The sequence below is a fragment of the Phyllostomus discolor genome, chromosome 5, assembly GCF_004126475.2.
Source record: "Phyllostomus discolor isolate MPI-MPIP mPhyDis1 chromosome 5, mPhyDis1.pri.v3, whole genome shotgun sequence".
Taxonomy (NCBI): Eukaryota; Metazoa; Chordata; class Mammalia; order Chiroptera; family Phyllostomidae; genus Phyllostomus; species Phyllostomus discolor.
The window spans coordinates 172,672,801-172,698,143 of record NC_040907.2 but is presented as its reverse complement, the minus strand read 5'-3'; the positions used below and the strand labels follow the sequence as shown (position 1 = coordinate 172,698,143).

General features: G+C 58.5%; 1 protein-coding gene across 1 annotated transcript; it reads left to right on the top strand.

Moving 5' to 3' along the window:
* The first annotated feature begins 292 nt into the window (after positions 1-292).
* On the top strand, positions 293-23,219 carry MKI67 (marker of proliferation Ki-67). The gene is made up of 18 exons (XM_036027534.1): positions 293-413; positions 2,972-3,047; positions 3,141-3,256; positions 6,389-6,449; positions 7,788-7,869; positions 8,693-9,766; positions 10,676-10,851; positions 11,928-12,249; positions 12,340-12,458; positions 12,567-12,738; positions 13,776-13,931; positions 14,856-14,920; positions 15,031-16,531; positions 16,898-17,498; positions 17,862-20,073; positions 20,524-20,967; positions 22,961-23,059; positions 23,163-23,219. Exons 1-18 carry the CDS (start codon positions 322-324, stop codon positions 23,217-23,219), a joined length of 7,425 nt encoding a protein of 2,474 aa, XP_035883427.1. The 5' UTR covers positions 293-321.
* Positions 23,220-25,343: the final 2,124 nt, after the last annotated feature.

Here is a 25,343-nt window from a genome sequence, read left to right as displayed (position 1 = left end):
GTCCTGGGGGGGCGCTGCCAACTGGAGGGCGGCGGGGGGCGGCGCGGGGCCGGCCGGGGCTCCCCAGCTGTCAGACGGGGCGGGCTCGGGGCGGGGGACGGCGGCCTCGGCCGGCCCCTCGCGGCGGACCTCTGGGCTCTCGGCTCTCGGAGTAGCGCGCCCCTCCCTCCCGCCGCGTGGTCTGCTCTCGCTCTTTCATCTTGTTGCTTTATTTTGCTCTCAGTGCGCGTCCCCGCGGCGGCAGAGTGGCCCGGGAGCTCGCCTCGGCCCGGCTTTGGCGCGCGGACCGGCCGGCTCTCGCGGCGGCGCGGTCTGGAAGACATGGGCCCCGCGGGCCGCCTGGTGACCATCCGGAGGAGCGGCGCGGACGGCGCGCACTTCCCGCTGAGCCTGCGCTCCTGCCTGTTCGGGAGGTGAGCCCTGCGCACGCGCGGGCCGCGGGCCGGCCGGCCGGGCTCGGGGGTCTGGGTCCCCGAAGACTAAGGAACGGCCTGGGCTCAGCGCCCTGGCGGGGGCCCGTGGACTCGGTGGCGTGGCGTATCACGGATCCGGGCCTCGGAAACAGCCTTTGTGTGTCCAGTGGTGCTTTGGTCGCGCGTCGATGCTCACATCGACTTGATAACACGTTTAGGTGCAGGAGAGCGGAGATGGTGCCGCATCCGGTTTCAGGTCTGGCGTGTTGAGCAGACGGCTGGTGCCTCTGAAACCCGGGGACGGGGAAGGGGACGGGGTCGGGGACGCTCTGCGGAGCAAAGGGAGGAAGGAGGGAGGCGCCTGCGGGGCTTGCTGGTCTTGGGGGGGGGGGGCAGCCCCTCCGAGTATTTTGAGAATGTCTCCTCCCTCCGTGCCTTCTTGCGTCGGTGGTGGCCGTTACTGGGGTCCCCTATGACCGGCGACATTGTTAATCGCCCCCGTGTTAGCTTCTAACGCACGCCCATTTAGACAAATAATAGGTCACTCTCTCCCCGGGACCCCCGCGCGGTGCCACCTTGACCCCCCTGCAACCCACACCGGGTGCTGCCGGCTGCCACGCCACCTGCAGCGCCTCGGGCTCGTCTGTCCCACTACCAAGCTCCCCGAGAACAGGAGCGGAGCCTTGGTGGATAATTCCGTCCTCAGTGCGTGGTGGGGGGGCCGGCGTGTATGAGCAGTATTTAGCGCGGGAGCTGCAGAACCGGAATCAGCCCACAGCCGTGGCTCTCAGCTGACGCCCGTTAGGCCCCTGGGGAGACGTTTCCGTGTCCCAGTGTGGGAGGCTCATGCCCCTGGCCTCCGTGAGCCCAGATCAGGGACGCTGCTGCTGCTCCTGCAAGGCACAGGACAGTGCCCTCTGTAAACAGTTGTGTGGGCGAGGCTACCAGCTCTCATCTGTACAGATCCGAGTTGGCAGGCTCCTGCCAAACAATTTCTCAGTTCTGATGAGGTAGTCTCTCCCTTGCTGGAATGTTCTTTTACCTAAAAATCAAATTCTTTTCTTTGATGTAAAGTAGCTGTTCACTTTCATTAGCTTCTTTTCTAAAGGAAAAAAACGTATAAAAACACGTTGGTATCAAATGGCAGTAATTGTGGTTATTCTACAGCAGTGATTAGGTGATTATGCAAGACTTGTAATTTAGAAGCCCATTAATAAGCGTTTGGTTGCAGGACGTGGGTGGGAGGAGAGATCTTGGACTCCAGCCGTGCCTGCTGAGAGCAGAGACGAAAAGTGTAGCGTTGTTCCAGCCCATAAAACCACAGGGCGGTAACGGGACACCCGGGACCTCACCAGGGCCCACTGGTGGGTTTGGCAAGTCTCCCTGCCTGCACTTCCTGCTGGGCTGAGCTGTTTTGTGAAAAGACCAGTTGAATCTAGATATCTTTTTTATTTGTTACTTGTAGATTAGTATTTTTAAGGACAGACTTGTGAATCTGTCAGTTAATGGAGTACAGTTTATTTTATTTTATTTATTTATTTTTAGAGAGAGGGGAAGGGAGGGAGAAAGGGAGAGAAAGAGAAACATCAATGTGTGGTTGCTTCTCACGTGGCCCCCACTGGGGGGACCTGGCCCACAACCCAGGCATGTGCCCTGACGGGGAATCTAATCAGCGACCCTTTGGTTCGCAGCCCGTGCTCAGTCCATGAGCTACACCAGCCAGGGCTAATGGAGTATAGTTTTAAGACAATAAAAAGCTCACAAGTAATAGCACTTACTGTTTTTTCAGGCAAATGACAGATGTGCATAACTGACTTAACCTTTTGAAGAACACCATGATATAGGTGCTAATGTAATTCTTTTTGTATTTAAAGAACTGAGTCAGAGAGAGAGAGAGGTTCTGGCATCAAATACAGCACTTTTGGTGATAATTAAACCTTAGCCCTGGCTGGTGTGGCTCAGTGGTTGAATGCTGGCTTGCAAATCAAAGTCGTGGGTTCGATTCCCAGTCTAGGGCACATGCCTGGACTGCAGGCCAGGTCCCCAGTAGGGGGCGCATGAGAGGCAACCACACATTGATGTTTCTTTCCTTGTCTTCCTCTCTCCCTTCCCCTCTCAAAAAATTAAATCTTAAAAAAAAAAAAAACAACTTAAAAACCTTAAACTATACATAACATTACAAATGAACCTACATGAACCTTTCTGTCCAAAAGCAGCACAGTATTAATAGTAATTCTCATTCTGCAAACTGATGTAAAATACTCCTTTAGTGGGGTCTTATAGGCCTAGATATTTTAGTGAAAGGCAAGTCAATTTTATATAGTAATGTTGTAATCATTTTAAGGGCTCCGAGTTTTAAAGATTTAAAGTACTTGCTTATACAGTACTTGTAGAAATTATTAGCAAAATTCGGAGCTGGCTGACAGCACCCGGTTGGTTATGCCGTTGCGCTCACAGATCCAACGCAGAGTCCAGTGCCGTGCTGTTTTATTTTGAAATATTGGTGTAATTTTCTTACTGCAACAACCTAAAAAAAACCTCCCTCCTGTCCGACGTAGGGGTGTGGAGTGCGACATCCGCATCCAGCTTCCGGTGGTGTCCAGGCAGCACTGCAAGATCGAAGTGGGCGAGCAGGTGAGCGGGCTCCGGGGAGACCAGTGTTTACAGAGAGCTCCCCTCACCTACCGCCTCGGGGTCACCCACGTCCTCCTGTTCTTCCGCTTGCAGGCAGTCTTGTTTAACCTCAGTTCCGCGAACCCCACGCAGGTGAACGGAGCCCCCATCGACGGGCCCGTGCGGCTGAAGCATGGCGACGTGATCACCGTCATTGACCGCTCTTTCAGGTCCGTGGGGATAACGGGCCTCCCGCCCCCCAACAGCGGCCTTTGCAGCCGCCCGCCCGTGGTGCTTCTCTGACGCGGGCGAGTGTCGGCGGGCCTGAGACCCTCGTTCCCCAGCCAGCCCCTAACCCAAGATCCGGCGGACCCATGGCGCTTGCGCGGTCCCGGGAAAGGGTTTGCATCCCCGCAGCGGCGTCCGAGGGCGGGGCCCGGCCCCACGGGAGTTTCAGTTTGTTGTGTTGAGAAACTGCACACGTTTTTTAGTTTATTGTTTTAAACTAAAATACACTGGTCAAGAAAGGTACCGAACGAGATGAGGTGAACAGCCCTGGGATCATCACGTGTTAGGGCCGAATGGTGTCCCCCAGCCCGCCCCGAATGCACACGTTGAGGTCCTGACCCCCAGGACCTCAGAAGGGCTGTGTTCGGAGACAGGCACGGCCTCTAGAGACAGGGGCAGGTTGAACTGAGGCCTGCACTGCAGGCCGGAATCCACTCTGACTGGTGTCCTGGTGTGAAGAGGTGAGGACCCAGGGGGACCCCAGGCCGCAGGTACTCAGAGGGACAGCCCGGTGTGCAGGTGACAAAGGGAAACCATAGCAAGGCGAGAAGCAAGGCCCAGAGGAAGCACACCCTGCGGACACCTTGACCTTGGACTTCCAGCCTCTGCAACCGTGAGAAATGAGTTGTTTAAGCCGCCCAGTGGGCGGTATTCTGTTATGGAAGCTCCAGCAAACTAACCCACCACTGAAGGCATAATGAGAGCATTTCCAGAAGCTTCTTTGATGTGTCTTCTAAAATCACTGCTTCTTTCTCTCACCAAGCAAAGCGCTAGCGTGGCTTTCTGATCGCATGAGACTTTGGGGTGTACTGCCTGGGCCTGCCCCCCGACCCCCACGGTTCCGCCTGTGAGACCCCGTCCGTCTGTGATAACAGTGTGTGCTTGGAACCGACTCTGAGCCTGGGGTGGCGGGGTTCTCACACACAGCCTTCTCCCTGTGTCATCCGGTCGGTTGGGCCCACGGCCACGCACAGCTGGTTCTCTCTGTGTGGACGGTGGAGTGACTTCCAGTGTCTGAATTTGCCTCGTGGTCAGATAAGGCTTTTACCGATCTGTGTGTTTGAAGACAGGTGCCTTCCATAGCTCTCGGCATTCTGTCCGTGACCCTCAAGTTCAAATCCCCCGCACCAGAGTCACGGTCATTCCGCCCTGATTGTTATTCTGCCAGGACGTTAAATCCTACATTGAGGGTTTTTCCTTTTTTTTTTTTGTTTAGCTCTGTTAGTTTTTCTATACTGGAGACTTGGCTGTGTGTTTGAGTTCGGGATGGTCTGGTGAAGTTCTATCACTTATTCTTTTGACATGTTCTGTGCCTTCAACAGTGCTTTTGATGAGGATTTCATGTGTGATTTTTTTCTAGCACATACGTTCAACTTTTCATAATCCTTAACGTCTAGGGTGTCCCTTGGACCCAGCTGTTAGGAGCCCTTTTTGTTTACAATCGGTTTGTCTTCTCGCCAGAGGGGCTTGTGGTCGTTACAGAGTGTGCCTGGTCTCTGAGGACAGTGTGTGTCTCTCCCGTCCGATGTTGGGGCGGCCTCTCCAGCCCCCTCCTGGTTGCTGTCTGCAGGTCTACCTCTTCCGCGCTTCTACTGTCGTCCTGATTGTGTCTTTGGATCTAACTTGTGTCTCTACGAGGTGGGTCACTTGTCCACCCGTTTTGCTGAGTAGGACTCTGCCCTCGTTATGGCCTCCATGAAGTGATTTGTGCTGTGCCATCTGAACACCCAGGTCCTTTCTTTCCCTGCGCTGTTCATGAATTCGCTTCATTTTTAAAGGGCGTTTCTACTGAACAGGAAGCTGTAGGGAGGAAGAACTTGGTGTGGAAGGGGACAGGAAACATTTCCTCAAAATGAGACTCTGTTCAGTTCCAGGTTAACTGAGATGGCTGAACAACTCCGACAGCGAGCAGGCAGTGGGTCTTAGCAACAGAGCTAGAACTCAGCCCTGTGAGTTCAGCCCCAGGCGCCCAGTCACCTCAGGTGGCCTCCGCATTCAGACCAGCCCTGGCTGGTGGGTGCGGCTCCGTGACCTGAACACCGGCCTGCAAGCAAAGGGTCGCAGGTTCAGTTCCCAATCGGGGCACACGCCTGGGTTGCAGGCCAGGTCCCCAGTGGAGGGCACATGAGAGGCAGCCATACACTGAGGTTTCTCTCTTTCTCTTTCTCCCTCCCTTCTCCTCTCTCTAAAAATAAATAAAATCTTAAAAAAATAAAAATAAATTCAAATCAGGCCACTTCACTGTGTGCCCAGGTTCTCTCTGCATTTTAAAAGGTTGATCCCCGGGGGGTGTGAGATCAACTATACATAGTGCCAAATGCCTGTCATCTTCATAAACTGCCTGTGTTTGTCCACACGCAGATGGACGGGGTGGGGAGCCAAAGAGATCACAGATCTCAAGTTAGAGCCAGCTCCGCGGTCTCTGCAGGAAGTGATGTCACCGTGGTTCAGGCCTCCGGCGCCCCGGGGCTCCCTGGTTGGCTGCCAGCCCGGCAGCTGATTTCCAGGAGCGTAAACTGGCGAGCGCCCCCTTCCGTTCTCACTGCGGTGGGTCTGCGCAGAGGAGGTGCTTGCTTGGGGAGCCTGAAGCCTGCAGGCTGGTCAGTGTTACCAAATTCATCTGGGCCCCCAACCCCGGATACCGGTGTTCCCAAGAAAACTTGAGGCACCTTGTCTTAGTTTCTTTCAGTAAAAAGCACTTTCCTGGCTCTAAATTTATTTCCAGGAATAAGGTACCAACTTTTTTTTTTAGAGAGATTCTATTTATTTTTAGAGGGGGCGAGGGATAGAGGAAGAGAGGGAGAGAGACATCCATGTGCGGTTGCCTCTTGGGCCCCCTCAGCGGGGACCCAGCCTGCAACCCAGGCACGGGCCCTGACTGGGAGTCGAACTGGCGACTCGTGGGTCCCTAGGCTGGCACTCAGTCCACTGAGCCACCCCAGCCAGGGCGGGAGTAAGGGTGAAGACAGCGTGAGGTCTGTTCCTTGCCCCCTCGCTACCGCTCAGACAGGCAGACGTTGCTGCCAGTCCCAGGGCAGCGATCTGAACACGTGCCTGCCTTCTGTGCACCTCAGGTATGAAGACGACCGTCACCAGAGCGGAAGCGCGTCGGCGTCGGCTGAGTTTCCAGGACAGGTAATGGGGTCTCATCGCACCTTGGGCCCTGACTCTCGGGTGTGCAGATAGGGGATCACTTGTGTGGGCGTCGATGGACAGTTCTGTCCAGGGGACGGTGGCTTAGCAGTTAGAGCAGGAACGTGTAACCGAGGGGTGAAGCAAGTTGAACTTGGATTAAAATCATTTAAAACCGCACTTCCTTCTTTATTCAGAAGGAGAGTTCTGAGTTCGTCTTCCCCGCTTGGCCTGAGGGCTCCAGGCTGCTCGGGATCTGACCCGCGAACCTTCAGCTGGGACAGCCGCTCCGGGGCTCGGGGGTCGCCCCTGCCCCTCTGTGGCAGTCACATCGGGGCTGTGAGTCCCACGGCTCCTTCCTGGTTTTGGTGGGCAGGTGACCCACGACCCTGGAAGGGAATTACCGCCGGGGTCACTCGGCAGAATCTTATTACTTGTGCCCGTCAGTGCAGGAACCGTACTCCAGATGGTGCAGCTGACTAAGGCACCATGCTGGGCCCATCCTCGGGGACTCAGAGGGACTTAAGAGTGTGAGGCACATCCTGAGAATTTCTCCTGATGGAGCTGCCCACGCTCCTCAGGGTCGGGGTGGGGTTGTTGGGGTCTTGTTATGGGCACCCCTGGAATTAGCAACGGGGGCTTCACGGAAGATGTCTGCTCCTGCCCAGTGCTGAGTCTGCCCCGGAGGCGTGGCCTTCATGTTGACCCCGAGGCTCATCCACCCTGGGGGGGAGGCTAGGTTTTGAGGTGTCCCACCCACCTGCCATCATTCTGACCTGTTAGTGGGTGGGAGGGAACCACCCAGCCGGAGGGCTGGGCTGGGTGGGGGTTAGACAGGAGCGCTCAGTGGTCTGTGAACTCCTCATTCTTTGGGTGGGACGGAGCACTAACACTGAACGTTTAGAACCTGCTGTAGCAGTTTGTACACGTTTTAAAACATCACTTAATTTTTATTGTTCAGTCCTGCCTTGGTCAACTTCTGGTTGGAAGTTAGAACTGATGCTTCCGTGTGATGTTAGGGAAGCAAGATGTGAGATGCCAGGAAACTGGACATTGATTTCAGAAGTCAGATTATTTGCCTTTGGGTGGATTCTGTGGACCCTTCCCCACCCGGGAATTACCCAGGTGCTATGTTTCCCCTTTGGAGAAACAACACTGGACTCTTCTGTCTTAAATACACGGCACCGTGTGCCGGTCCTCGGCCCCTGCAACATCCCCGTGACAGACGGGGACAGCGCCATGGTGCTCTGCGGCGGCTGCCCTGGCTGCCGGGCCCCGACACTCCCAGGAGTCTGCCGGCCAGGAGCACATGTGTGGGGTGGCGCCGGGGTTCCCCCACAGGCCCCACAGCCGACTCCTGGTGAAACCGAGGCTGCGGTCAGTAACTCGGTGCCCTCGGTGGGTTCTCTGGCGCAGCGTGTGGGTGAGGTTTCACCGGAGTGCCCTTGGAGGACGAAGGGAAGGAAGTGTGAGGAAGGCGTAACAACTCACTCAGGTTCAGTGTAAACGATGTTCAGCTTCGAGTTTAGTTCTTACTCCATCACCGTACGTGTATTCAGAGCGCTGGCCCCCGCACGTGTGGGCTCATTTCTCAGCGTCTCTAAGAGGTACATCAGGCCAGCTGGGCAAAGAAGGTTGCCAGTCGGTAGACCATTTTGGTAAACTGGACTGTCGGTTCCGGAAAGGGCACTAAATCATTGTTTGTTCTTCCCCAATCCACAGGCCGCTCCACGTCGGGTCTCCCGGTCTGGCTTCTCTCCGGACCCTGGTTAGTAGTGTTTCGGTTTATTTCAGACCCTGCAAGGTCAGTCCTCTGCAGGAGGTGAGGGGGGGATTGTGGTCGGGGAGGGAGGGGGCAGGCGGGGGGGGGGGGGGGGACAGGGTCAGGAGGGTTCTCCGTTCGGGCTCATGGGAGTACACAGACACACGCAGACCCTGAGTTAAGGCTCAGCCCGGGTGACGGCGGCGCGCCGTGCTCACTGGGGGCGCGCAGTGCTCACTGGGGGCGCGCACGTGGGTGAACAGTCGTGCTGCGTGCGCTGTCTGCTTCGTTCCGAGTGGATGAATGGCATCTGACGCCTCGGGTTGCTGACAGGAGGCTCATGTGCCGTCTTCTTCAGGTCATAACACTAGTGTCAGGATACGGTGATGACACATTTGGGGCGTTCAGTAACGTGTAGTCTAAGTGAAAAGTTCGGTTACGAGACAGTTTTAAGTTTTCAGAACTGCCCGTATTAATCCCTGAGAAAGCCCTGAACTTGTCTCTTGTTTCCTAATTCACTGTCAAGATGGCGAAGCTGAAGGTCGCGGCGCTGCCCGCTCACAGCTCACGGAAGAAGGCGCTTCGGGAGAGCCCCCGGCACGCTCGGGGGGCGCCGGGGCGGCCCGCGCCGTCTCGCGCAGCTCCGGGGGCCCTGCTGCCAGGAGCACCCCCGATGGGCGTCGCTCAGAACCCCTCAGGGACAACCGCAGACACGCAGCGGGATCCCTGGCTGGGGGCCTCGGCGAGGGGGCCCGCGGGACCTTGGTGAGCAGGAACGGAGGAGCCGAGGCCCTGCCCTTGCCGTGGGCCCTTGAGAAGGGTGGAGAGAAAGAGTCTCCCTTTAGGAAGCTTTATGAGTCCATGAAGGAAAAGTTAGACGTGAAATCAGAAAAAGAGAATGTTCTCCAGAGTGGCAGAAAATCGGGGTCCCGGGGTCACTGCGCAGCCGACTTCGAAAGTGCTGGTGGTTCGTGGGGTGAGATGCTGCGACAGGGCTCCCCCGGGTGCCGGCGGAGGTCCCGGCGGAGCTCCCAAACCAAGGCCGTCCCTGCCCCGGGACAGCGAGAGGAAGAGAAAGCAAGCGAGGGGCCTGGCCCCACTCTCGAGGCCACCGAGAGTCCCAGCGTGCCCCCCAGGGAGACCATGGAAGCCAGCACCCCCGTCCAATCTCGCCGAAACTCCTCGCCAAAGCGCCGGAGCGGGGGCCAGAGCAGCGTCCAAGGGAGTGAGCCCGCAAACCCGGAGTGGAGTGCAGCCTTCACCCCGAAGGAGCTCTTCCCCGGGCACGGGACGCCCGCCTCGGGTGAAGGTGCCGACGGCCTCAGAAACACACCGGAGAAGGCCTCTTCCAGAAAGAGGCGGAGCAGCCTCCCCGCAAAGGTCGACATTGTTGCTGCAGAAGCAGAGACTCCAAAGCCAGCGGCGCTCACCCCGTTGCTGGTCCCCGTGGAGAGGAAGGGGCCAGGCGGCTCGCTCGGGCCGCCCCAGCCGCGGCGCGCCACAGCTGGCCCCCCCGGCCTCGGTTCCACTGGCGTCGGCGACTGGGACGAGTCCATTTGTAAGTCTACTTCACTTGAAGTCCCCCCCCGCCCCCCCTTGCCCCCCGCTCCGAAGGTCCCACATGCCTCCGTCCACGTACAACGTCACCAGACCTCCGTTCTCACAACAGCCGTGCGCCCTGTGGGCAGAGAAGCCAGGCCCGAGGGCACGGGAGAGCGGCGTCCGTGGTCCACGTCGGGGCCTTGTCCTGAGGCCTGCTGGTCGCTGCAGGGGGTGGCAGCGGGGGGCGGGGGCGGGTATAGCCGGGGCTGCGTGGGGGCTGCAGATGTTTTCACCCGATGGCCCCGTTCCGGCCCCAGCAGTGTAGGAAGGGGGCGCACAGCCGCTGTCCCCGGGGGCTCGGCTCTGCTCTGCCCAGCGCCCTAAGTGACGGAAGTCCCTCGGAAGCCTTCATTACAGGGCGGCCCTCGGGGGTTTACACCGTCCTCAGGGTCTGCCGGCACTTTAAAGGGCTGCTGTCCAGCCGGGGTGGGCACGTGGGTGGTCGGACCCCGAGCTGTCATGAGCCCTGGAAGCAGCTTTCGCTTCCTCAGCATCACCGGGGAGGGAAGGTCGGGGTTGGGGGGGACATCCAGGGCCAGGGACCTGTCCCGTCGGTTCGCCTTCAGTAGCATCAGAAACTCCAAGCCCTGGCTGGTGCAGCTCAGTGGATAGAGCGCGGGCTGTGAACCAAGGTGTCACAGGTTCGATTCCCAGTCAGGGCACATGCCTGGGTTGCAGGCCACGGCCCCCAGCAACCGCACAGTGATGTTTCTCTCTCTTTCTCCCTCCCTTCCCTCTCTAAAAATAAATAAATAAAATCTTAGAAATAAAAGGAAAAAAGGAGAAAAAAAAAGAAAGAAACAGCCCTGTGGGTTCCCGGGGTAACTTGCTCCATCGCATTTCCTGTCTGTGTTCTCCACTTCAGACAAGGTGGACGGGGTGCCCTTGAAGACACGGCGGGTCTCCTTTGGGGGCCACCTGAGACCCGAATTATTCGATGAAAACTTACCTCCTAACACGCCTCTCAAGAGAGGAGAGACACCCACAAAGAGGAGGTCTCTTGTGCCCCACGCTCCAGCTGTCCTCAAGAAAATCATCAAGGTACGTGCCGCCGCCGCCGCCGGGGGCTTCCGGCCCGCCTGATGGCCCTCGTCCTGCGTGTGTTCCGCCGAGCTCCTCACAGGAGTAAAAGCACACTCAGACTGGTCTCTTCCTAGTGTAGAGAAACAACAAAACGTCTAAATGAGCTCATTCCCTGGGGGGGTGGGGTTGGAGAAGGAACGCCTGGGTTTCGAACCTCTGTGGCAGGTGGCCGAGGCCAGGCAAGGTCTTGGGGCTCATTCCTTCCCAGGCCCCCTGCCCACCTCCCTGGGCCAGAGGGCCCCTTTGGGGCCGCAGCGACAACCACCAGTTGATTGGAGAGGTCATGACACATGACCATAAGGTGGTGGTTCTTCTTTTAGAATCACGAGGTGGGAGGGAAATGTTGGGTGGCGACGCCCCTACGCCCCTCACCGCCAGCTGCTGGGGATTTTCATGCCGCTCCCCTGGGCTGGGCTGTCCTGGCCGTTAGATCCGGAGGAGGGCGTGGCCCCGCAGCTCACCTTCAGCGGAGGCGGGGCTGCCTTCCCTTGCTTTTCACACCTAAGGGCCTGCGAGGTGTGTCTGCCTCCTTCCCTTGCGTGCCCACCCCCGCCAGTGAGCGCCCCTCCTTCCTGCGCGCAGACGCGGTCACGCACCCGCCGATCGGTCTGCCTGGGTTCCAGCCGTAGCCCTCGCTGCTCGGCGGGCGGTGTCCTCCACCCGCTGCCGGGAACACCTCATCAGTGAGGGCTTGCTCGCTGCGCCTTCGCTTTCTTTCCTTCAAGGACGGGCGCAGGCGCCCGCGCCTGCCTTGTGTGTGATGGACGGTGGTTGAGATGGTTTGATGCTTCAGAACTTAAACAGCTAGAGTCCTTCCTGTGGGCTCAAATCCAGCTTTATTCAAACTTTCTGAGCATCGGGGAGCGGTCCAGAATCTCTCCCGATGACCCTGCAATGAGTTCAGGGTCGGGGTTTGTTGTGGGTTCCTCGCTCTTGGAAACAGCTAAAATCCTTGACTGGGTGGGGTGCTCATGGTCACCTTGGAGGTGTGATGTTCGTGGCGCGCCGTCTTAGAAACCCCCCGATCTTGTCAGGGACAGCCCCAGGAGTCAGGGAAAGGAGACTCTTCGGAAATCCGCCTGGAGGTGACCACACAAGACGTGTCTGCGAGCTCCCCAGCGGGCCGTCCTACAAGATCGTCTTCAGGGGCAAATGACGGTCGCCGGAGGTCGTCCAAGCCACCAGCCTGGAGCGGCAGCCAGTCGCCGCGGCAGACAGAGGCCCCTAAGCGGGGCGGGCGGAGGAGCAGCGGCGGCGCGCCTGCTCAGAGGGCCGCCGCGGAGCGCGGCCAGCAGGGCCTCCTCCAGATGATCCAGTCCCGGCGGAGGAGCGGGGCCTCGGAGGCCAATCTGATCGGTGAGTGTGGTGTCCGGGAGCGATCTCCGCTGGGTCTCCTCACTCTCCGACTCCCTGTGGGGAGGTTTCAGCGTCTCTCCCTTCCGACAGTGGCGAAGTCCTGGGCAGACATAGTGAAGCTCAGCGCCAAACAGACACAAGCGAAGGCCGTGAAACGCGGGCCTCCGAGACAGCCGAGCAAGAGGCAGAGGAGAGCTAAAACCCCGAAGGTACGGGTTCTGCCCCGAGTCCCCCGGGTGCGCACAGTGTCACTTACAGTGGCCTTACGTGCGGACCCGCGCTCTGACTGACATCTGTGCCCCTGGCCTGTCTTCCAGAAGCCCGCGGGCCGCGTGTACAGTGAGTTCAGTACCGGCCACGCCAACTCCCCCTGCACCATCGTGATAGGGAAGGCGCACGTGGAGAAGGTGACTGTGCCCGCGCGGCCCTACAGAATGCTGAACAACCTGGTGTTCGACAAGAAAATCGACTTCAACGAGGACCTTTCAGGTGAAAGCACGGCCTTGGCTCCCGTGAGCCACGGTCCTGAGATCCGTGGGGGTGTGGGAGGGTGTTGCTCTGCTGTGGGGGGAGCTGTAGGCCGGACGGCGCAGCCACCTTCCGGGGGTCATCCTGGCCCGGGGAGGGAGAGCTTCATCGGGGGGGGGGGGGGGGGGCGCAGGGACAGGCCCCCGGCACAGCGGCCATCACACTTTCCCAGAGAGTCACCAGCGTGCGCCCCCTGGTGTACCTTGCATGGCACAGCACCAGTGTGCGGGGCGGCCTACGGCCTGGGTGTTCTTCGTGAGGCCGGGACAGGGGCAGGTGGAGTCCTGCGTGGGCTGGCGGTTGGCTGGGCTGGCTGTTGGCTGGGCTGGGCCCTTCCCACGGCCGCTCCAACACAGGGTGCGGCGGGCGCTGGGCTGTGTTGTGACCCGTTGATGGCAGCACGAGAAAAGTAAGGAGAACGTGGGATAATGAGTGTTTCAGAAAGTGAAATCCTCCATTTAAAGGACTGCGTGTTGTATTCGTTCCCCCTGAGATTATATTAATCCTACTCTTTGGTGTTGAAATGAAAAAAAAATGCTGAGATTATGACCTGTCAGTATTAAAAATGGGCATCCTAAGTCATTTTTAAAACTTGGGGACATTTCACTTGTGCATAAAGTTCAGAGCTGTGGATGTGGACATTTTGAAGGCAGCACAAGGCCACGGGTCTCCGGACGCCTGCCCAGAGGCAGGCACGGGGGCTGCCCGCACCCTCCAGCCAGAGCTCACCGCTGGGCACGGCGCCGGGCGGCTGAGGCAGCCTCCTGTGTGGACTTCCCAGAGAAGAGGACGTGGAGGTTCTCACATCCGTTCGTTGCCCTCTTTGCACGAAATGGGTTTATTAGTGATATGCCACCCTCCCCGCCGAGACCCCGCCCCCGGGAACCCTGGGGAGTGAGCCTCGGGCTGTGAGCCTCGGGCTGTCTGTGGGGACAGAAGTGGCTGTTTGCATCGAGGGGCCGTATGTTCATTGCTTTTCCGCTGTCTTCGTGTGGCAGGGCTAACTGAAATGTTCAAGACCCCAGCGAAAGAGAAGCCGAAGAAGATGAGCTTATGTCCCACCACCTTTTCCAGTTCGGAGGGTTTGCTCGGACAACAGGTCCAGGGCCCCGAGTCAGAAGAGAAACCTCCGCTCCGCGCCCCGGCCAAGTCTGGTTGGTTTTACTTTCTTCCCAGCACTTTGGCGTCTTTGCCGGAACTGCGGGCGGTGGTGGCGGTGTTGTTGCTGTTGTTCTAACAACAGGTGTCGCCTTCTTTCTCTGCGACAGACACTCTGATAAAATGCCACTTCCAGCCTCTCTGTCGGGTTGTTTTCGGGGGAAGTCCTATCAGCAGTTGAACCAGCATTGGTATCTAGTGACTTGAGCAAAAAGGAATATTCCCTTAATAATCAAGCTGTGTACACTTTTTTTGAACTGATTTCAGAGAGAGAGGGAAAGGGAAGGAGAAACATCGATTTGTTGTACCATTTACTGATGCTCCCATTGGTTGCTTCTTGTACGTGCCCTGACCAGGGATCGAACCGGCAGCCTTGGCATATGGGGACGACACTCTAACCAACTGAGCTACCTGGCTGGGGCTGTGTACAATTCTGCCTCTTTATTTATTATGAAGAGGTGATAAGGCAGAAAGTGTAATGATCTCTCATACTTCTAAGTAAATTGTCCGAACACAAAGCGACTGCAGATCACCGAAGACAAGGATGACAGTGCGGACGCTGAGCCGTTCCCCCTGCTCCCCTCCTGGGAGGGGGCGTGCCCCGGGGTGAGCGAGGGGCGGGAGCGCCGAGTCCGTCCTGCTCTCTCACTGGGTACCGAGTCTGGGCTGTAGCGTGAGCTCCCGGCTACACGAAGGATGCTTCCTGCAGCTAAAAAGCAGACATCCCCGGTATGACGGGGACACCGCGTCGTCTGCGTATGAGCCACGTGACCGCGTCGGTGGTTCAAAATAAGGGACAGCTTTTCTCACGCTTGAAGGAAACAGCTATCTGTGTGCAGGTCGCCGAGACATGGCAGGGTCGCCTCCAGGGGACCCTTCTTTAGGAGTTGTGTTCACTGTCTGAGTCCTGTGGGTCCTAGCCACCTATGCACGGCCCCACTCGCTAACACAAGTAACAGTATCCTTCAGTGTGCACGGGTCTCAGGTCAGACACATGCGTGGCACCTCTGCGGACTCGGATTGTTAGTAAGGGGATGAGGAGGGTGAGTCATTGCCCGTTACACAATAGTTCGTGAGGTTAAATGACCAAATCAGTACAACACAGGGAGGAGAATATTCTTACTGTCTGTGCTTTTACTTTTTATAGGAGAGAACGTGTCCCCCAATGCTCAGAATGTGCCAGAAGAGCTGTTGGATAAAAAGTCTGCAAGCCCCGCCCTGAGAAGACAGTATATGACAGTGAATAAAATCATGAAAACTCCGCCCTCTGAGACAGAGCCTTCGAAGGCAGCATCCAGTGTGAACAGACCCAGGAGGTCCGCAGGGCTCAGGAGCACCCCGGTGCCGGGCACAGAGTGTGAGCAGGAAGACCCAGAGTTGGACACTGTCGAGAGCATCTCGGGAAGAGGTCTGGGGAAATCGCCAGGACAGGCATGGCTCGCAGAGAGAGAGATGAAGGAGAGCGAAGGCGCCTTTGCGACATGGAATGGAAACTTGGAACCGAAAGAAAACTCTGAAAAGAAGACAGTTGCGAGGAGATCAAGAAGATCGTCGGAGCTGAAAGGCACACCAAGAGCAGATGTGATCGCCACGAAGAGACCACAAGAGATGGAATCCACGGAAGACCTGCTGGGCACCCACAGCCTTCTCCAAACCCCAGGTCACGCCGAGGCACCAGTGGGTGTGGAGCACGGAGCCACAGGGATGTGCACCAGATCCCCGAAACCAGAACCAGTCGGCACGCCAGCCAAGGAGACCGGGCAGATCAAGACGCCTTCCCGGAGTGTGCGTGCAGAAGCGCTCTCCGCGCTCGGGAAGCCCGCACCGACCCCAGGGGGTACCGAGCACACACACACAGAACCAGCGGGTGCTGACGAGAGCATGAAAGCATCACAGAAGTTTTCAGAACAGCAACAGGACTCAGCAGACCATGTGATTGGAAGTAGGAGGAGGTCAAGGACACCCAAGAGGAAGCCCCAACCCATAGAAGACCTGGCTGGCTTGAAACAACTCTTCCAAACACCTAAACACACGGTGGAAACAGCGACTGATGAGAAAACCATGAAAATACCCAGCAAATCTCCAAAACCAGAGCCAGTCAGCACACCAACCAGCACAAAGAGACGTCTCAGGACACCTCTGGGGAAAGTGGACGGGGAGGGAGAGCTCTCGGCCCTCGGGGGGCCCACTCCCACACCAGGGAGGATCACACGCTCTCCCAGAGCCCCAGCAGGTGATGATGAAGATATCACAGCATTGACGAGAACTCCGGAACAGAAATTGGACTCAGCCGAACAGGTAACCGGAAGCAGAAGGAGGTCAAGGACACCCAAGAGGAAGGCTGAACCCACAGAAGACCTGACCGGCTTCAGAGAACTCTTCCAAACACCCAGTCATGCTTTTGAAACAGTGACTGAGGTCAAAACCGTGAAAATACCCAGCAAATCTCCAAAACCGGAACCATTCAGCACCCCGACCAGCACAAAGAGACGTCTCAGGACACCTGTGGACACAGTGGACGTGGAGGGACAGCTCTCGGCCCTCAGGGAGCCCACACCCACGCCAGGGGAAAGCACACACTTTTCTGGAGAACCAGGCGGTGATGCTGACGATATCGGAGCATTGAAGGGAACTCCGGAACAGAAACGGGATTCAGCAGATCATGTAACCGGAAGCAGAAGGAGGTCACGGACACCCACAAGAGCGAATCAGCCCACAGAAGACCTGGCTGGTCTCAAGGAGCTCTTCCAAACACCACGTCACACAGATGAGCCAATGACTGAGGACAAAGCCACAGAAGCACCCAGCAAATCTCCAAAACCAGAACCAGTCAGCAGACCATCCAGCACAAAGAGGCGTCTCAGGACGCCTGTGGGGAAAGTGGACACAGAAGAAGAGTTCTCGGGCCCTAGGGAGCCCACACCCACACCAGGGAGACTTGCATGCTCTCCCAGAGGCCCAGCAGGTGATGATGAAGATATCACAGCATTGAAGGAAACTCCGGAACAGAAATTGGACTCAGCCGAACAGGTAACCGGAAGCAGAAGGAGGTCAAGGACACCCAAGAGGAAGGCTGAACCCACAGAAGACCTGGCTGGCTTGAAAGAGCTCTTCCAAACACCCAATCACGTTGTCGAAACACTGACTAACAACAAAGCTACCAAGATACTTAGCAAATCTCCAAAACCAGAACCAGTCAGCACCCTGACCAGCACAAAGAGACGTCTCAGGACACCTCTGGGGAAAGTGGAGGGAGAGCTCTCGGCCCTCAGGGAGCCTACACCCACGCCAGGGGAAAGCATGCGCTCTGCCAGAGAACCGGAAGGTGATGCTGACGATATCGGAGCATTGAAGGGAACTCCGGAACAGCAACGGGACTCATCTGGGCATGTATCCGGAAGCAGAAGGAGGTCACGGACACCCAAGAGGAAGGTTGAACCCACAGAAGACCTGAACGGTTTCAAAGAGCTCTTCCAAACACCAAATCATGTAGTAGGACCCGTGACTGAGGACATAACCATGAAAACACCCAGCAAATCTCCGAAACCAGAACCAGTCGGCACGCCAGCCGAGAGGAACGGGCGGATCAAGACGCCTTCCCGGAGTGCGAGTGCAGGAGTGCTCTCCGCGCTCAGGAAGCCCGCACCGACTCCAGGGGGTACCGAGCACACACACACAGAGCCAGCGGGTGGTGACGAGAGCATGAAAGCATCACAGAAGTTTTCAGAACAGCAACAGGACTCAGCAGACCATGTGATTGGAAGCAGAAGGAGGTCAAAGACACCCACAAGAGCAAATCAGCCCACAGAAGACCTGGCTGGCCTCAAGGAGCTCTTCCAAACACCACGTCACACAGATGAGCCAATGACTGAGGACAAAGCCACAGAAGCACCCAGCAAATCTCTAAAACCAGAGCCAGTCAGCAGACCATCCAGCACAAAGAGACGTCTCAGGACGCCTGTGGGCAAAGTGGACACAGAAGAAGAGTTCTTGGCCCTCAGGGGGCCCACACCAACACCAGGGAGACTCGCATGCTCTCCCAGAGCCCCAGCAGGTGATGATGAAGATATCACAGCATTGATGGGAACTCCGGAACAGAAATTGGACTCAGCCAAACAGGTAACCGGAAGCAGAAGGAGGTCAAGGACACCCAAGAGGAAGGCTGAACCCACAGAAGACCTGGCTGGCTTGAAAGAGCTCTTCCAAACACCCAATCACGTCGTCGAAACACTGACTAACAACAAAGCTACCAAGATACTTAGCAAATCTCCAAAACCGGAACCAGTCAGCACTCCGACCAGCACAAAGAGACGTCTCAGGACACCTGTGGGCACAGTGGACGTGGAGGGAGAGCTCTCGGCCCTCAGGGAGCCCACACCCACGCCAGAGGAAAGCACGCACTCTGCCGGAGAACCGGAAGGTGATGCTGACGATATCAGAGTGTTGAAGGGAACTCCGGAACAGAAACGGGACTCAGCCGAACATGTAACCGGAAGCAGAAGGAGGTCAAGGACACCCACGAGAGTGAATCAGCCCACAGAAGACCTGGCTGGTCTCAAGGAGCTCTTCCAAACACCACAACACACAGTAGAATCAATGATTGAGGACAAAGCCACCGACGTGCCCTGCAAATCTGCACAAGCGAAACCAGCTGTCGTGCCCACTGGCAGAACCCGGCGGCTCAGGGCACCCGCAGGGAAGGCAGCCGTCAGAGGTGAACTCTCAGCCCTCCAGAGCCCTGCACGGGCATCTGGGAGAACCACCCGGTCGCACAGAGAACTGGAAGGTGGGGATAAGGATATGAAATTGTTTAAGGAACCCCCAGAACAGAAACTGCGCCCTGCAGAAAACGTACCTGCAAGCAAGAGGAAGCCAAGAACACGTAAGGAAAAGGCCCAGATTGCAGCAGACCCGGCCAGCCTTCAAGAGCTCTCAAGAACCCCAGATCACACAGAGGACCCAGTGGCTGTGGCCGACAGCGCTGAAATGCCCTCCGGATCCCCACAGGCGGAAGCAGTGGTCATGCCAGCAAGGACAAGGAGGCAGCTCAGGGCCCCTCCGAGGACAGTGGCCGTGCAGGAAGAGCCCTCAGCCCTCAGGAGGCCCACGGGGACATCAGGGAAAACCACGCGGTTGCACAGGGAACAAGAGGGAGCAGATAAGGATATGAAATTGTTTAAGGAATCCCCAGAACAGAAACTAGACCCTGCAGAAGATGTACCTGCAAGCAAGAGGAAGCCAAGAACACGTAAGGAAAAGGCCCAGATTCCAGCAGACCCGGCCAGCCTTCAAGAGCTCTCGAGAACCCCAGATCGCACAGAGGACCCAGTGGCTGTGGCCGACAGCGCTGAAATGCCCTCCGGATCCCCACAGGCGGAAGCAGTGGTCATGCCAGCAAGGACAAGGAGGCAGCTCAGGGCCCCTCCGAGGACAGTGGCCGTGCAGGAAGAGCCCACAGCCCTCAGGAGGCCCACGGGGACATCAGGGAAAACCACGCAGTCGCACAGAAAACCTGTAGACGGTGCCGAAGACACCGAAGTGTGCCAGGGACCCCCAAGGCGGGAGCCAGGCCCTGTGGGAACCGCCGTGGGCAGCGGACGGCAGCTGAGATCGAGGCCGGGGAAGGCCCAGCCCCCGCACAGCCCGGCCGGCAGCAGACGGCTCCTGCGAAGCCCGGCTCGAGACGAGGAACTGGGCACAGACGCTGCGGGCCTTACGAGAACTTCAACGCAAGCACCGGACCAGAGCAAACCCGAAACAACGTCCAGAAGAACCCGTAGGGCCCGGGATGAGAAGCCCTCACAGGAGCCGGTGGACAGCAGGGACCCTGAAAAAGCACCAAGCGAGAGCAGCGTCGCCCTGTCCCCCAAGAGGAAGCGCGAAGACGGAAGCTGCGCAGGCGCGAGGAGGCTGCGGCTCAGGACCCGCGCCCAGGACCCTGCGGAGGAGACGCCGCCACCGCAGAAGAGACTGCGGACAGCCCCCAGAGAGCAGCAGTGCGCACCCCCGGAACCCTCCGAGCCGAAGAGGGGGCGCAGAGTTTTGAGAGAAGTCATTGAACCTGTGGACGACCTGCCTAGCGCCAACGGGAAAACGAAAAATAAGGGCCGAAAAGAAGACGTGGCCTCCCCAGACAAGGTGATGGCGGCTGTTACAGGGTCATTGTCTGTCTTTTTGGGCGGGTGTCCCCATGTCCGCTTGCTGTTTGGCGTAGGTTGTGTGGAACCCGCATGGGTTTGTGGGTGCCCCTTCCCAAAGGGGTCTGCCGTCCATGCTGGGTCACTGGGTCTTCCCCCATGCTGAGACCCCGGGGGAAGTCCCGGGGGGATTCAAGGAGACACCAGGCTAATTTGGGAAAATAACTGGCCAAAATGGTCACTGCAGATTTTCGCAAGCCTTCTCGGGAACCGAGTGGGGGGTGGCAGGCCAGCCTCAGTGTGGACACCGCAGCCACTTAGCCTGCTGTCGGGGGCAGCGGTGTAAGTGAGTCTCCTTCGAGTTCACGTTTTAATTTTTTCCCCACGTTGGGTTTTCATGATTTGCATCACTCATGAATGGCCCCTTGTGGCTGTCCTTCATGTCTTTTAGGGAGTATCCCTGCGCTCCGGCCTCCCAAATAAAACCCGTGGAGCAGAGCAGAGGCCTGAGCTGCCTGTAGCAGCAGAAAAGGGTCAAAGAAAGCGGAATGAAAAGAAGCCTGGGAAATCCTCCCAAGAGGTGGAGATTCAAAACCTGGAAGGTGGAGCCCGGAGTTCTGCTCCTGGGGACAAGGTGCACGAGAGGAGAATGTCCCCGAGACCTGGAAGGCGGGGTGCAGTGCCCGTGCCCCGTGGAGCCGAGGAGAAAGCTCAGGCGAGCAGCGTGGAGACCCGTGGGGCGACTCAGGAAGAGAAAGGAGGAGCACCACGTCCAGGCGTCATCCGCCTGCGGTCCAGAAAGGTGGCGGTCCCTCCTGCCGGGGACGCCTTGGAGAGCCAGCCCAAGCAGAGAGCGACTCGGAGTGCCAAGAGACCCGTGGAAGATGCAAACAAGGCAAGTGGTTTACTGTTTTGCTTTTCAACAAGCAGGGGACGTTTCCAGGCGCTCTTGCCTCGTGCTGCAGAAGCAAACGAAACACGCCACTCACGGTAACAGGCCCCCGGGGGAGGGCAGCGGGGGGGTTCCCACTGCAGCAGCAAACTCGCGTTATGAAGACGCCGGTCAGGAACCACAGGGACACGGGGACGTTACGCAGCTGGTGCTTCTGGCTGCTGGTCCCGGTGCCGCCCGGGGCAAACGCCACCCGTCAGCCCAGCCGAGGTGACTGAGGCTGCTGGGTGGGTCTCCCGGGGGCCCCTTTGGAAAGCCCGGGTGACGCCAAGCGGGGTGTGCCCCTCGGGCCCCTCTGCTCTTAGAGCCCCAGGTTAGTCGGACGTGCTGTGTCCTGTCGCCCTCCCGAGTCAGGTGCCGTCTAAGTTAAAGGACAGCACGTGTCACTAATGTTGTGTCAAATTCAGCAGCCCGTGGGCTGCCCGACACTTAAGCCCACAAGGCCCGGTGACGTGCGGTCAGCGTTCCTCTCGGGGGCGCTCGGCTCGGCCGGCTTAAAAGAAAAAGTGACAGATAGTCCCTGTCTGTGTGTGGGACATGCCTGCTTCCCGGGGCTCAGGTAATGACTGACACTGGGACCGCTGTGGTGAACGGACTGCGTGACACAGCTGAGTGGCACGCTGCCAGCCACTGGTCCACCCACATCCAGGGTGGCTTTGAAGTCCCTGCCCCGCTGGTCATAGGGACCAGGACACAGCTGCCGACGGGCCGGCAAAGACAGGGTGTGTGTCCACCCGCGTGTTTGCCACTCCCCCCCCCCCCCGTCTCTACACGGCCCCCCACCTGCCATTCGGAGACGGCACTCGGCTCCCTCTGGCCCCGGAGCTGGCCCAGGCGCCACATGCGGGCCGCACAGTGACGAGGGGCCGCCTTCAGTCCCGTCGGTGTCCGGGCGTTCCCATCGCTCGCACTGCCCGGTGGATTTTTTTAACTGTTGCCTGTGTTTTTCTGACACCCCCCCCCCACCCCTGCCGTAAAGATCGCTGGTGGGAAGTGCTCGCCCCACCTCACGATGCGCTTTTCTGACGACGGGCGTGGGGCCGGGGGCTGTGAGGCGGGGCTCGGACACCTGGCCACTCACCCGTGAGCACGGCGCGGACACCCGGGCTTCAGGGTGCCACCTTTTGTCGCCTGTTAGGTATTAGGGTGAACCGCCCTCTCCTAAGCGTTCACATGGCAGGTGGCCGGGGCCACACCCCCACACTGCTGAGCTGAGGACTGTCCCCCTCCCACACATTTGGGGGGGGTCCTGCTTACAGGACCCGGAAGATGCCGTCCTGGCGTACATTTCATTTTACTTTTGCTGGACGGTATTTTTTACCCAGTAAGGCTCTGTGTTTGTGTGGGAATCTTTTACATTATGCACTAGCTTAAAAATAGGTCACACATTTTTCATTGAAGGAACACATTTAAATTCATAAAGCCAAACAGAACAGTTTAAGGACCAAAGTAGCGTTCTCAGGCAGCCCCGCCCCGCCCCTGGGGAGGGTCTGGCAGATCAGAGTTACACTGGCTACGGGAACCGGCGTTTGAAATGACCCGGGCTGTGTGCTTCCGCCCAAACAGGAGAACGAGGCCGCGGGTGCCAAGAGGATGAGAACCAGGAGTCGGCGGGGACAGTGAAGCCAGCCTCCGCGCCGAGACGCGTCGGAGGGAGGGAAGCCAGTACCTTTGTTTTCCTGATCAGCCCTCGGACAACGTTTGCTGTGCATTTAAAAGTGAATTCTGTAAATAATGTTTTTCAGGTGTTTCAGGGAAGAAAGCTTTTAAAAATGTGGGGCTCTGCAAGGTCTGTTTGGGCTGCGCTGAAATGACAGAAACCAGGGCGGGGTTTGAGCCAGGCCCCGCCTTCGGCCCCGCCCCCCGCAGCCCGCAGCCGCCTGGGCCCTAGCACTTGCGTTGTAAATGCTTCTGTGTTTGTCTGTGTCCCCACCAGAGCCCCGAAGGCGGGACCCCTGCCCTCACGTCCCCGCACCGGGCGGCAGGCCCTCGGAAACGTGGGGACGGGTCAGCGGCTGGGCTCGGGCGATTCGAGGTAACGCACTGGCAGTGGCCTTGCTCTGGGGCTGTCGGGGACTTCCAGCTAAGGGACTACAGTGACTTGGAGGATACCTTGTGACCCCCCCCCCCCCCTTCAGGGTGCAGGGGTTGCCGCAGCTGAGGCCTTGCGGTGGCTCACCTTTTTCACTGGATGAGTATTTGACTCAACTTGGAGAGCTCTCCCCTGGGCAGGACCCACCCACCGGCCAGGGCGCCGCTGGGTTCCACGCTGCAGCCGACACCCTCTTGGCTTCTCTGCTTTGGGGCCACTTGCCTTTCAGAGCATCCCCTGGCCCTGGCCCCGCCGGTGCTTTTCTGGCCGCACCTGGCCGCCTACCTGGTGCCCCGCCCCGTGCAGGCAGTGACGCGGCCGCCCCAGCGCCGGGCCTTGCTCAGCGCCGGCACGAGGCTCCGCCCCAGAGGCCCGCGCTCCCCCTCGCCAGCCCGCACCCCCAGCCGCGTTTTAAGCCCACACTCCTGTCTGGTCTCAGGCCTGGTGCAAGTCTAACTGTTGGGTGTCTCTTTTTTTATGTTGTTCTGTGTCCCGTCCCCCCGTGCCCCCTCACCCAGAAACGAGCACACCGGCCACCCGGTCACCCTGCCTGTCTGCCCCTTGCCAGGCTGCCGTGAGCACGGAGACCGGTGTGGCCGTCCCTGTCTTCCCTCTCGTCCCCCGTGTTCCCCCAACCCCCCATGTCTGCTGCACGGAGTAAGACTCACGTGAAAATAAACATGTGTGAAGGAGTTTGGGCGTGTCTGTCTTCATCCGTGGTTGCCCCTGCTGCCCGGGCTGCCCCACGGGGCAGCTCTGGGATGCGTGTGAGGCCCCGGGGGAGCGGCAGGCTGAGGGCGGGCCGGGGCAGGGGGTGTGTCGGGTTGGTGACAGTCGAGCTGGGCGGAGCAGCAGAGTGGCCTCATCAGAAAAGTGCTTGGCTTGAATGTGAGTCACGTGTGTCATCCAGGGGGGCCGAGTTCAGGGAAAGTAGCCCCGGGCTCCCTGAGACGGAGTCATGCAGACGCGGGCGGGGCATCATCGAGAGGCCGCGCACAGGACAGTTTCTGTCGCTGCGGGCCTGCGGAGCAGAGAGCGCTCTTCGGTGAGACCTTTAGGCTCAACAGTAGCCGGAAACCCAGTGGAGCGCGTGAGCGAGCGAGCCTTCTCACCCTCGTCTGCATGGCGTGTCCTGAGCGCAGCCGGGTTTCTGGGTCTGGATTAGAACCCGTTCCAAGGCCACGGAGCCTTGGGAAAGAGCCCACAGGACGGTCGCGGCCTTCGCTTGGGCCCCTTGGGAGAGGACGGCTGGCAAAAATGAGCGCCTGTCGCTGCGGGGGTGGCTGGCCTCCCCGAGCCTCCGTCCCCGTGAGCGACGCCGCTCCAGGCGGTTCTCAGAGCAGGCAAGTCCTTTTACTGTCCTGCGTTCAGATTTCCGGTGACCCGTCTGGCAGCCTCTGCTCCAGGGGCCAGCCCGCTCCTGCCTGCCTGTGCAAGACCCACCCCAACACACTCACACACTCACATGTATGCATGCACACACCTGCTTACACCCATCCTGTATGCAACGCAGACCCTCCCAAGGCTGCTGCTCGCTTGTGTTGGTTGAGTTAGCTGGTCCCCGACTGATGCCCTTGAGGTCCCCCCTCCCCTGTCCGCCACCTCAGGGTGTGTCTGCCTCCACTTCCCCAGCTGGACTGAGCCCACCACACCTAGAGCATTAGAGACCACTTATCTAAGGGGCAGGCAGACACGAGGAAAACCCACAGGAGCAAATGGCATTTCATGGTGGGCACTTTTTTGGAGAGGGCAATAAAAGGTTTTCAATCATTTTAGCAAACATAACAAAGCTCACAAAATTTATTGCACGAGTACAGCAAATAATAAAAGCATATGTTTCCGTCCCTCAGTGGGTCTGGGGTCCCCAAAAGGAAGCTGGTGTGGAGTCAGTCGGGAGGGACGTGCCGGTGGACCGGTGGAGTGAGTTAGGGGAGCCAGAGCCACAGGCTGACGGGCTGTTAGGTTTTGGGGGGAAAGCAATGTGCAAGGACCTTCTGATTGCCCCTGGCTGTGCGCTTGAGCAGGCTGTCTTCCACCTTGCAGATCTGAGACACCCGGCTCCGAGCTCCGATTCCTGCCTGAGAGACCGTTAGGGCTCTGCGCTTCCTGCCCGTGCACTCGGGCCTGAGGCCTGGCCCTGGGCACTGGGCCCACCCATGCGGGGGGGCTGTTCCTCCGCCCTCTCTGAGCCAAACTAGAGAAGTCCTAAAGTTAATAGTCACTATAG

Bases quoted from the DNA above. Each gene is read 5' to 3' on its own strand.
- MKI67 (XM_036027534.1), top strand. From the start codon at position 322: ATGGGCCCCGCGGGCCGCCTGGTGACCATCCGGAGGAGCGGCGCGGAC. The intron at 3,257-6,388 runs GTCCGTGGGGAT...TGTGCACCTCAG, and splicing joins GTCATTGACCGCTCTTTCAG to GTATGAAGACGACCGTCACC. The intron at 14,921-15,030 runs GTCAGACACATG...TGACCAAATCAG, and splicing joins TCAGTGTGCACGGGTCTCAG to TACAACACAGGGAGGAGAAT.